The following is a 13,475-nucleotide window of genomic DNA, read 5'->3' on the forward strand; positions in this document are numbered from 1 at the left end:
GAGATCAGGTCCAGAGTTTAGCAGCAGAGGTTGGATTAGCTGGAAGGATCCTAATCCTGCAGCAGGCTGGCAGCGTGAAGGAACTGTGAGGACAGAAAAACCAAACTCTGTAGATCCACGCGAGGGACCCAAGAGCCACTTTTGATGTTCCCTTCACTGCTGGTGTCATTTAACATCAGTTTGCCAGAAAAACCTGTGCCTCAGTAGTGATAGTCTGCGGTTTAGCAGCTTTGCCGTGTGCTTTGGTCTGTCCTCATGTTTTTGTCATTAACCATGGAGGCACCTCCCCATGGGGGAGCCTGGCAATAAATAGTAAATTATAACTGGGGGCAGATTTTTGTACGTTTTCAAAATAAACTAGAATCAAACAGCAGCGTCTTTCTGACAATTCTGGATAAAGAACGCCTCTTGGATAAGACAAGAAATTTCTTTAATAGAAAAAATGAAATCCAAATAAAGATTTATTTTTCACTTTTTCTGCTATAAACAGGATTATGTGAGGAATTCTAATTAGCGCAGATTAAATAATCCATCCCCCTTAAATGTATATCTACTTCTTTATCATTTTATCATTATTATAATTATTATTATTATATTATATCATTATAATTATATTATTGTGACTGAATACCTGCACTTTATCTGTTAAATTTTAAGAAGTCAATCTAATGCACCCTGTAAATACTTGGTAATACCTGTTATAGCTGTTCTATTCTATTCTATTCTATTCTATTCTGATAAAAATGAGGCTACAATTCTGTCTAAACACATACAAAATGCAGAAACATTTCTGACATTACAGTTTTCAGTGGTTGCCCTTCAACCATCAGGTTTGACACCATTAAAGGTGGAGTCTGTTTCACTGTGAAAGTTAGATGAGGGTCCAAGAGCAAAAGAGGAGTCTGAGTTTAACAGATGTGTGCAATGCCCCAACTCCAACCCCATCGAACATTTTTAGGACCCCCGGCAGGAGCTGCAGCCAGAACACATCACCCATCATCACATCCGACCTCTTTTGATGGTCTGTGGCTAAAAAGGGAAAATAAAACTCTTGAAAAAAATCTAACCGCATAGCAGACACTGCTGGAATTATGCTCTGTTGGCTGATGTTATAAAGTTTTTTTTGTTTTCTTTCTTTTGGTCATATTTTTTTTATATGATGGCATGACTTTTAAAAAAAAAAAAACTTTCTGGTTATTCAATTTCTGTTAAGAAAATCACACTCTGGAGCTAAAACTTTAACAAAATAATCCCATTTCTACGCCGTCTTCATGGTTGCATATTTATCTCAACATGTCATGCATAGGGGTAATTCACATTGCATACAATCGGCTTCTTGCAACTGTGTTACTCATTTCTAAGGAATTGTAATTAGCGGGTGAGAATGGTGACACGCTTAATGGCTCTAATGTTTTGAGTGGGACAGGTCAGCCCAGGTGATGCATTCATTTATGCTAATCGCTCCTAATTAATTTGGAGGGAAGGCATACCGCTGAGGTGGTGAGCATATAGATGGAAATGAGGAGCATCTCACCTTTTCGTGGCTATGGTTGTAATGGTAAAGGAATTTTGCGCATTCGTTATAATTGGCCCATGTCTTGTTTGCTGATGCCTGCTCCCATGTTCCATTGTTGTCACACCGACGGTATGCTAGTCCTGGTCACCGGGAGGGGGAGAAAGAGAAGGGTTAAGTTACAGATTTGAGACTGAATTATAATGGTAGTAATCATCAAGGAGGTTTCACAGGGGCTTCCGCTCAGGACAGAAGCCTTTGATTGTTCCCCAAACGCCTGACTGTGCCCACCTTTATGATTGAAATCATAGATATACTCTGGACAGGCGGTGGATACCAGCTTTCCAGGAGGTCCTTCAGGCCAGCAAACAATACCGTCCCACTCTGCTGAGCAGAAACCATCTGCAGAGACAAACGTGATATTGACTTTTAAAAATAAAAAACAGCTGTTCTCACTTGGGTCCAGCATCAGTCAATCTCTGTACACTGGGGGGAAAATAAGTCATTTTCAAAAAGAAAATATAGATTTAAGATGTTTTTCCCATGTTTAAGTGAAAAAAATATGCCACTAAAAGTTCTATATTTGTCATAGTAAGATTTCCTAAAATAAGGTGTGATGTCCTGCCCTTTTAAGACTAAATAATGAATTCCAAATATAAACACTTAAACTTATGTAAAATATTCTGGTAATTGGAGACATTATGTCTGAAAATATGTTTTACTTGCCCCCCAAAAAGTAGATATATTTAAATGCTTGTCCAAGTGTCCTTATTTCTAGATTTTTATCTTCTTAGGACTACAATTACACATTTTGACATAATTTTGTCTTAAAAATTTTTTGGAATTCAGAAGAAGTGAAATAAATAAAACTTTCTAGTTTGCCCAAATCAATTATATCAGCTCCTTGAAAAAAATATCCCTCACCATTCACAGATAAAAACTTAATTGTTGTGAAGTAATTGATATATTTGTGGATTAACAAAACAAAACAAACAATATTTTGAAGACTTCTTGTCTTAGAACAAGTCACTGCAATTTACAGTAAAATGTTACTACTAAGTTAGTTTCATCTTATATCAAATGTAATAAGATATTTAAACTAGAATCTGGATTACAACTACTTAATGAGATTTTTTGTTTTTACAGCACATACACCGCGTTTTGATCCATTCAAAGCCCGTTTGTAGATACTTCACCATTTTTCTTCGCTCTATATCTTTCCAAGCTTTTGTCAAAATCAGTACAGCAAATATTTTTTGTCTCTTTATGAGCTAGAATCTAGAAATAAGAAAACCATTATTAGATTTGCTAAAATCCTTTTCTCCATATCTTGACAATAGAAAAAGTTGATTTTAGACTCAGAAAAACTTAAAAGTTACTTGATTTTTGGTTTAATCATTAGGATGTTGTTTTATAGTTCAATAAATGTTCGACTGACATTCATTGTCATTATTTGGAAAACAAAAATTTAAATTAACATTCTTAGAATAAGGAATAATTTTGATTTTATGAGGATTTATTAAGTTGGGCCAACTTGTCCTAAGATGCTTATTTTGTTCATATTATGTTCAAAAATGAGTCATTTCCACTTTTTACAATAGTTATTTGTCAGTGTGATCAAAATGAACAACAAATACTCTAATTCTAATTCTACCATTAATTCTATTAATTCTATTTAACAGCTTTTAAGCTTATTTTTTATCTTTTTGGATTGATGTGTGGAGCTCCTTGTTTCTACATTTGGATATTTTGTTTTGAGATTTCTTAAGTAAAAATGACTTGCTGGATGGAGTGATCGTTTTAGTGATTTTCTTTTTTAGAATCATCATTCTTTTCCTGTTTTATGATACCCTTTTTTGCCATTCAAGCAGACAGAAAAGCTGCAGAACAGGCCTCATTCATGACCCGAGTTTGCATTTCAAAGCAGTTCAGTCATTTACGGTTACCGATTATCTGGAAAAGTGCTCACATATTCCAAAACAAGGCTGTTGCAACACATTCGAGATTTGCAATCGTTGCATTTTCTTGTACGCTTACGACAAGCTTTTCTTTGAGTTCAGTGGATTTGTTAAGAGTTACTCGGAAGCAGAACACATTTCCATAGATGCTCCATTGTTGACAGAATTATGCAGCTTTTATCCTGTGTGGAAATTGTTTCCTCATGAATCTCATTTTCAAAATTCCCGTCAATACTGATGGTTTTGTGGAAGGTTATTAATGATACAATACAGTGTTGTATTTAAAAATTGATCTAAATATCTATCAAATTCCAAGTTTAAGAGCATTGATTCACACATGTTGAGGTCAGCTTGAACCACCAAACAGTTTTGTAACTGATAAAATGTGTTCTGCACTGCAAAAAATGAAATTTAAGAAAGTAAAAACAACCTTTGTTTTTTAAAGAATCTTTGTCTTATTCTTTCTGTCTTGCAAAAAACAACAATCTTTTCAAAACCGTTTTTCAGAAAAAAATAATCTTAATTTAAGAAAACATTTCTTAGTGACTAGAATTTTATTTCTTGGTAAAACCATTTTGTCTGTATCCCTTTTGCAGACTTTCTTTTTCTTATTTGAAGAAAATCTGCCAATCGGGCAAGAATGTTTGACTTAATATTAGAAATATACACATCTTGTTTTAGATGTGTGTATTTTTTGTTTTGTAAAGGACAAACAATTTTATTTTAGCAGAATTTATGGTTGACATTTAGTCCAAAATACATAAAAACTCGAAAAAACTGAAAGAACTGATACAGAGAAATAATGTGTAAAATCCAATTTATAAATCCAAACGACCAATTATTATCCATTATATGTTATTGTTTTACACTCACAAGGTTAATAAAATCTGTCAGAATCACATTTATATGTTTGATGGTGGTCAGATTGACCAAAGAAATAAAGAAAAAAAGAAAGTGCAATTTTTTCCACCAGACCACTGAATGGTCTTCCAAGGCTACAAACTAAAAAAGCTGCTCAGTTGTCAGCTGAACTTTGGATCTGAGTTCTCTAATTGTGAGAGAAAGTCCCTTTCTCCCCAAAATCCTGGCAACAATCCCCCTTTTTTTTAGGCCTCACATTTTTATCCCATTATTGGAAACATGTGTCCCTCTCCGGACACCAACAAACAGCAAAAGACGGAACCGATACACTGAGCACTTCTTGTGGCAAATGTATTATTTTCTCCTTTCTTTAATCAGAGACAATTTGGACGGTGAGGCGACATTTGTTTTATTTGTAGCAACTTTTTAATTACAGACTGAGTGGAGGTCACTGACTCCAACAGTTTTCTAATGAAAAAAAACTGTTAAAGTTGTTAAAGTGCAGCTCATTGCAATGGATTTTATTACCAAAGGACCACCTACAAACAGGCTGGAATTAAACTAAACACACACAGTCATCACAGTCCATCATTTCCAGCAAATTCTTTGACCACAATTTAAATATAAACGTGACTTTGAGGAGAGTTTTGTATTAGTGATGTCATTGGGGTTTTCAGAAAGTTTTCTTTCCCCCCAGACTCATTTGATTCTGACCTGCAGATGTCATTTTTTTCTTCCCCCCTGATACATGCAATCTTTTATAATGATGGCTAATGTTATTCTGCACCAGAACCACAAGCTCCAGGGTTGAGCTATTTTCACACTGCAAGGTCTTGGGATTTGAACCCACATCCCGGCGCTGTCCCCTCCAGGCAGACCTCGGTGTTTCCCTTCAAAGAAAGCCTTGTCTCGGCAAAGGCAACCAAACTTGTATGTATTTAAAGAACAAACACGAAGAAAAATAGTCCAAAAAAAGAACATTTCAGCTTCAGATGGTCTGTGTCTGATGGAGCGGTCGACTTTTAATGAGTTTTTCATTACACACTGCTTTTATTTTGAAGAAGGTTTGTAATCAATCCTCATCTTTTAACAAAAGTTCTGAAAACCACAAGTTTTGGGTTACAGAGTCCCCCCCCTTAAAAAAAGAGTTTAGGGTGGTCAGAAAGGCAAGAAAAATAGACAAGAAGCCAAAGATCTAAAAAATGTGTGCGAGTGGTTAAACTCTGCCTCCAGCTTCAAGGTCAGACCACAACAGAGCGTGAAGGCGAAGGCTGGGCTTCATGTTCACAGAGTTACGAGCAAATTCTGAGAGTCTGAGTGAGTCTGAGTGATGCAAATTCAAACTGAGATTCAATGTATAGACTTTCAGACCTCTGCAACAGTGGTCCCCAACCTTCTTAAGGCCACAGCCTGGTTTAAAACCCAACAATATTTTCACACACGGGCCTGTTTGAGGCTAAAGTGGGCGTCTGATTTTTTTTTTCTCTCTCCAGTTTCTTTCTAACTTTCTAAGTCTAAGGGTAAAGTTTATTTTCATCCTCTGTAAAATATCTACGGCTGCTTTAAGCTAGATGTGTACACTTATGCATTTCAATCAAAAGGTTAAGAGGAATACTCACTGACGGCTGGATTTTAAAAATATATATTTTTATTATTTCTGTTTATATATTCTTGATGGCCCGCAATCTACCAACATGATCGATGCAATCAGCCTCCCTGCTTTAGGATATATCAGTATAGTAAATCAGCACACAGTACCCATAATGCACCAACAATCCATTAAGCAGTGCGGCTTCATAGTTTACCAAAGTCATGCTAAAACCACAAAATAACTAATAAAGTATATATATTTTTTATCACTGTTGACATCACACTACTTACTACAAAGTCTGCTGCACTGAGATGATCTGAAATGGTACAGAATGTCTTTTATTTTGAAAGGAAGTCATGTGAACCTGTCAAAAGCTATCAACTATATCATATTTTAAAATGGCTGTAATTTCTTTATGTTTATGTTTTATTTATACCCAAAAACAACTGTTTTTTTATATTTATTATAAATGCAACAACATAAATAGAAATAAGTGTCTCTTTTTTTCTAGAGGGTAAAGTAAGACTTTGTGGCCCCTCACGGGTCGTCATCAAGATGGATTTTGGAAATATGACCGAACAACTTGTGTGAAGAATGAGTCAGATGTGGTGGAGAATCCAGTAGTTTTTCATAATAAAACTTTCTTCAGAATCCGATTGGGAACAAAACCGGAAAACTGTTGGCCGTGTTTTTTATTACTCTGCAGCCCGGTACCAGCTATCCCATGGACCAGTACCGCCGCTCCAGATGCTGAAAGTGGCAGAATTTAGGCTGTCTGCTTTAATTCCAGAAGTTTTGTCCCAAAAAAGTGGATTTATTTTGTGTAGTAAAAGGTTTTTAGGGATTAAACTCACTGAGAAATCCAAAAGTAAGCAATTCTCTGGATTGGTTCATATTTACTGTGGTGAGTTAATGATTATAGCCAGGAGCTGCCTCTTTTTCACCTGATAGTTTTCCAAACTTTCACCTGTGAACATCACACAGCTGTTCCAGTTTACCAAAGACGAGTTGGCTCCACACCCCCAGCTAATGTCCACACTGCGCTGACACTTGGCTGCATCTTTGGCAGCAGATGCCAACACCCCAGGAGTATAAGTTTCAAAATGTATGAGTGTTAACTTTATTCTGAGCTGGAAAGGGACCAGAAAATGTAAAAATTCTCAGTGTGCGCTTGTGATTTGTGCTTGTAATTTCAAATCTAAGAGCAGTTTGGCCTCGATAAAAAGATATTTCCACTCATGTAATTCTTCTGGAACAGTCAATCATGTGTTCATTTTCTCTGTGGAAAAATTGATTTGATAGAGTTTTTAAATCATCTGCCCAACAGCTATTACATGACAGTATTTATTTTTGCTGCATTCAGACTTGAAAGTCAGTTTATGTTCACATGTCTAACTGCTCACCGAAATCTTTCCCCTTAACTTTATTTTGCAATCTAAATAGCGTGCATTTTTACCGTCGGAAATGTGATTTTTGTTCTGCAAAGCGAAATTACAAACAGCCAGATGTGACTCTCAAATACTCATTAGCTAAAATATATTTCAATAATTTAAATCTGCCACAAAAAAGACCACAGTTGGCCTATCTTCACCCAAGCATGTAATGCAACCAAGTCGCAGAGACATTTCTGTCTTTATTAAGGTAATATGCTGGCCCTGGCCTGGGTGGCGGTCTTGGTCGCCCGGGGGGCGGTTGTTCCCTGCCTGTTCCCGTGTGGCGTTGGGGGAATTCCGGCTGCCGCTGCTGCTGCGGCGGGGGTATGGGTGTGGGGGTGGCTGGGCGCTCCTCCTCCTTCTTTTCACATTCCACCATCCATTTTAGAAGAACATAAACACTCACCTGAGCACAGGTGTTAGCTCACCTTTGCACTAATAGTTTGCATGATTGAATGAATGAAAGATTTCACACTAGTTGGTTTAAAGGCATAGGTATGCGTTCGTGAACACTATCTGTTTTGTGTGCATGTTGACATGTGGACATTTTTGCGGCTAGCAGGTGTGTTGATAATATTTGAGTGTGTGTGAACAGGCCCCGCCCTTTTTGTACTACATTTGAACCGTACCATAATGATTAACAACCAGTAAACTTGTTGCTTTATGCTGCTTCATGGTCTTATCCCCCTTCCCCTCCTATTATCACCCTCCTACCCCCCCTCTCTCTAACGTCTCTCTCTCTTCTTCCCCTCTTTCCTTTTCCGTCCGGTCCAACACCAAAGATTTTCAAACATGATTGAAATTAATAAAGTTTGGCCTCAATTACAAAAGGGGTTTATTCAGACATACCTTTGGTTTGTCTGAAGATGAATAACCCCTCTTGTTAAAATAAAATATGTCCAACACAAGAGGCCCTCAGCTCTCATCTGTTTGCCTAGCTGTTGGACAGGACAAGTTAAAAAAAAAAAAAAAAAAAAAAAAAAAAAAAGGTAATATGTTTACTCTGATTTCTTCAGCTGTAACAAGATTGAATAGACACGTGTAACCTTCCAAAAGAGGTAAGGAAACAGCCACCATGCACACCAAGAGAGGCATCACGGAGTACGGCTGCAGTGCGTGACCTCAGCAGGTCATCTGCCACATTCTGATCCACCCATGAGCCTCAGAACAGAACCTTAAAGGGCTTAAAAACTGCAGCTATTCCGTAAGGGTCTGTGGCTACAGAGCATCCTTCGCTGTAAACAAGACTAATTCTGGTCCAGTCAGTACTAATATTCATCAATAAGTTGAATCATTTATTGAAGACCTTGGCGCTTAGTTTTAAGGTGATTACGATGTAGAGTTGTTGAGGTAAACAAAACAAAACATGGAGTATATTGTACTGCTCTGCTAGAGTGAAAAGCTCACCACTACAATTCATAGTAAAAAATATATAATAACTACAGTACTGTAAGGTAAGCAGTGGGTGAGATGCATCATGGGAGTTAATGTTGCATGTTTTGTTAAGGGGATAATAAGGATTCATGTGGAGGAAGCTCGCTACTCTGCTTAATGTCCTTTATTTTTGTGTTTTCTGTCTAGCTGCGGTGATAAAAAATAAAAATCCATATGAAGAAAAAAAGAATTCTGGAGGCAAGAGAACCACAACATTGCATAATATTACCTGCTTATGGGTGTTACCAATAAAAATAATGAGTTTATGTAACGGCGAAGTCCTCACTATCATGTCCAAATCAGTCAACTAAGTTTTTTTTTTCCAAGAGAGATGATTAGTAAAGAAAATATTCTTTTCAAAGTCTTGAGATATTTTGATTGGACTCTTTCTTTTGTGTTACAGCTGTGGCAGTATTCGATTTGTGTGTGTGCCTTATTTCTCCGACAGAGTGGGATCTTGCATTTTTCTTTGTGACTTTGTGTGTTCATCAATTATAGAGTGAGCCTCGTCTTCACTGAGCGGTCCGGTCTGGTCCTGTTTAGAATGGTGCAGGCAATTCAAGTGAGCGTTTTCCCCTTAAAGTTGGACCGTCACGCCGTATGCGGGGTGAAGCTATCAACAACAACAATGGTGCTCATTTTTTCCCGCTTGGCATTTGGTACTTTGTATGCACAAGGCATTTAATGCTGTTTGAGAGAAGGTTGCGGGCTGCAAAGAGGAATACAGCCGCTTTCTCGGCGCTTTATTTTGTCGTAATGACCTTCAGCCAATCAACTGGTTTCAACAGTAGCTCCTATGGACCTGCGACCAACGGGGCCCCAAAAATGGTACGATTCGGCCCGGCTTAATGGATCCATTTTATAATCGAAATGCTCAAAATACCGGACTCGTCAGAACCTGACCGTACCGTACCACTCTGTGGAAACGAGTTATTGGTGTGCCAAATGCGGGTGCCTGGTGATTGAGGGAGCCATAAATCTCCATGTGACCCCATGTGACACTCTCTGAGGAGGGAGAACAGCTACAAGTTGCCTTCAGCTCAGCTCGCCAATCCACTTTGAAATGCCTTCTGTGCTGTTGTGTGGTACAGTGTTGTGTTTTGTGCTGTAGCTCTGTTCAGTTCTTTTTGATTTATTTTAATATCATCTTCAGCAGCTGGTGAACTGTCATTTTCTTTCCTACTGTTTTTCTTCTACTCATGTTAGTACATGGAGTTAAATCTTTATCATTATTTTCACCTTTATGCTCATTTTCAGGTTTGTTTTTCGGGTTTGGGGACGTTTGTTTTAGCCTTAAGGCCCGTACACACCGGGACGAATATTCGCCAGGCGTTGTTCGCCAGCGTTTTTCGCCACGTTTTTTGTGTTCACACCCAGGCGATTTTCGCTGACGATGAGCCGAGCGAACATGCAATTTCATTCCCTGACATTAGATGGCGCTTAATGTAAAACAGAAATCCTCCTGTACACAAGGTGGCGCTGCGCAACTTTACGCTTCTTAAAGTCGCTTTTCACTCAGAAGAAGAGAGCAAGTATTTACGCACTTGTCAGAATCATACAAAGAAAACATTAATATTTCAAGCACCAGTAGCTCCAACTGGTGCTTGGTTCGGGGATATTTTAGAATGTCTGTCATTATTTCTTCGTGGCTGTGTAGATGCAACTTGGCGTCTATCTTCTTCGCTGGTATGTGTGCTCAGCAAGGCAGTTTTATGTTTGAGCGCCCCCAAGTTGTGTTTTACTGTAACTTTAGAAGCTCCAGACACGTGTGCAAAAGCGCCATTCTCATTGGTCGAATAGATTTCGACGTGACGCGTCAAAAAAAAAAAAAAACGAACCCGAGGCGTTTTTTTTTTGACGCTTTGACGCGTGGCGTTTTTTCGCGTCGGTGTGCACACTCTCATTGGTGCCCTTTGTTTAGTCACGAGGCGTTAAACGTCGGCGAAAATCGGGGGCGAAATTCGTCCCGGTGTGAACAGGCCTTAAGGTTCACCCAGAAGCTTTTTTGCTTCACCTCCATCAGTCATTGTTGCTTATATCATTAATTAAAATAAATCTTTTGTTTTAGCGTATTTTTTTTTTGTGTTTTGTTGTTGGGCTAAAGTTTGGGTACGAATTCTTTAGGGTGAGCTCTAATTTGTGATCTCTAATTTTCCACGTAGAAGAGGAGAATAAAAGAGTGTAAAGTGGGCAAGTTTTGTTTTAGCTTTTTACATTTATTTCTTGCAAAAAGAAAATCAAGAATTGAAAAGTTGCACAAAAATAAACACCATTGAACTTAGTGAACTAGTTTGTAGTTTTCTATTTTGAGAAACCCTAACTCAGCTTTTCAGATAATTAATTTTCTATGAAGGGGCAACATTTGTTCTCTTTTGTGCTAGTATATGGTTCTTGTTTTTCTAACAATATTTTAAAGCTTTTAAATGACCTTAGAGGCTTGATGAGAATGTCTCTTTGCATGCAATGCAGACTCTGATAATGCTTGCCTGGGGCACAGAAAAGTCCAGATCTTTATGTGATGTAGAGGCAGGAAAAAAAGAAAAAGTCCAATAAAAATTCAAATATGGTGCCCTGCACAAGTGCTGAATCTAACCTTTTTTTAATTTTACATTAGTGGGGACAATCTTGTATGAAAATGTAAAATGTTTTAATTATTTTCATCAGTTCAGATGAGCAGTTAATTGTCATTCTTCATGGATGAGGACAACGCAGGAATTACCTTATTATAAAAGGAAGATTGGAGTTATTTTTTTTAACCTGTCTGATATGGCTGCTGCTTTCACTATTGAAACTACAAACTGTAAACCATAAATGTTGAAAGTGTTTCTGCTTTAATGCAGATCTTATTCATTTGGCTAAGAGAGGTTAGAAAGATAATGGAAAACACAGCTGGAACTTAGTTCTTGCCTAAATGTTTAATTTTTTATTACTTTGGAGCTTTAATTTTCTGATTTACAAGTGCTGAGTTGCTAATCATTTGCAAACCCCCCTCTTTCACACCTTCCACCCCCTAACTGATGGAGAAAGACTACGAGAAATAGGAAATAGGCTGAGCAAGAAAAAACGTGTTTGTTTTTGGAAACCTTAATAATAATTGGTCATGTGTTATCCTTGTCAATTTTTGTCACCAAACAGATTTCATCTAGACGATTTGGTTCTTTTTGGGACGTTTGAAATGTAAAAATATAGCTTTTACAAACACGTCTGTCAAATGTTGGGATTTGTTTACTAAGCTTTGATTTAACTCAGCAGGGACTGCGAAAGGAGGGAGTGTTTGTGTCTACCTTCATGCATGGACCTAGAAATTCAGTAAAGTCATGTTTTTTTTTAAGCAGGCTGTCAGAAGGCTGTTTGCCTGTGATCTACTTTGTGTCGTCTGTCTGGGACTCAGAAATCACAAGAAGGTGGAAAAAAAGAGAAGCGAAAACAAAAGTGACCAACGAGAGAACCCCAAGCGACAACTGTGACACATCATTCACTATTCTGAGCTGAACATATGAGATGTCTTATCATATGCTGATCTTACAACAATTATTCAAAGGCCCAATGTAAAACCACCAGGGACAGAAAAGTTTTGCAGAGCATCATAAATATTAATGGTATTTTCCAATAAGAACTCCAGAGATTATGTCTTATTCCTGTTGCTGCCCGTCTCTTGTTATTTTGTCTTGTAATTTCCTTAACTTTGCCTCCTCTGCTCACATCTTAAGCTAAGAGGAGATGGCAGAACGACAAGAAAAGAGGGCAAAGGCCGTAGGGTTCAACAAAAGAGTTGTACATTGGGCTGTAAATAATTGATAAATTTGGTCCATGCTGTATTTTCCTCCACTGTCTGCATTGAACCTGGTCTATTTGGAGCTCATATCCGAAGATATCAGTGAGAAGGTGTTGAACCTCGTTCACATGGTCCAGTTGCAGAAGGAGAGCATTGGTTGCTGTAAACCGTTTACAGCTGCATGCCTCACATCCACTCAAACATCATTCACACACTAACATGCAGCAGTAATATAAAGTACACTTGTGGGATTCTTTGCTAAATGAGCAAGAGCAAAATTCAATGATGAGAAATATGTTTTTATTTATGATTAACAAATGGATCAGAGCAAAAGTTTTGATTGATTTAGGACGATTTAAGGCCCAATCCCGAGCTCCATTATCCTGCCTGTTTTCCACTTCTCTCGGCTTTCTGCTGATCACCTGACTCAGGTGTCTTCTTATTTTTATTCTGATCCAGGTAAACAGCAGAAAGAAGTGCAGGAAGAGCAGGAAAACAGGCATGGTGCTACATCTTGAGGACCTTGGACATCCCTGATTTAAGGTAATGTGACGTGTATTTATTTATTTAGTTAATGGACTTTAACTAGGTTAAATGTGTAAAGGCTGAGGTTGTAATTTTGTTATTTTTGTGTACTTTTCAAGTATTTTTCAGTCTGTTTCTTTTTCTTTCTGCTGGACTGGGCAGTTCTCCGTCTTTTTCTTTCTTCTCCACTGGCAGATTGATGCCTAAATTGTCCAGGCAGCTGATTGGACCAGGACCTCCAGCTGTTTGCTATCTTTATCAAACAGCTGACTTTGGTACCTGTATTTTGGTTGTTTTTTGTATAGTTCTCATTTTTCTGTAAAAAAAAAAAAAAAATCCCAGCTTATTTGCAGCCTGGGCTTGTTTGGGGGAGTTTTTGGGTCAT

The 13,475-nt window shown here is 37.8% G+C and overlaps 1 protein-coding gene across 1 annotated transcript in view; it reads right to left on the reverse strand.

The window, feature by feature from the left end:
- The window catches only part of pth1r (parathyroid hormone 1 receptor), a 70,908-nt gene that overhangs the window by 19,857 nt on the left and 37,576 nt on the right, over positions 1-13,475 (reverse strand). The window contains exons 3-4 of the mRNA XM_023965192.1: positions 1,805-1,915; positions 1,535-1,656 (exon numbers count right to left, since the gene is read on the reverse strand). Of these exons, the coding sequence (XP_023820960.1) occupies positions 1,535-1,656; positions 1,805-1,915 (233 nt within the window). The remainder of the gene's footprint in view (positions 1-1,534; positions 1,657-1,804; positions 1,916-13,475) is intronic.

This window comes from Oryzias latipes, chromosome 17 (genome assembly GCF_002234675.1).
Source record: "Oryzias latipes chromosome 17, ASM223467v1".
NCBI classification, from domain to species: Eukaryota; Metazoa; Chordata; class Actinopteri; order Beloniformes; family Adrianichthyidae; genus Oryzias; species Oryzias latipes.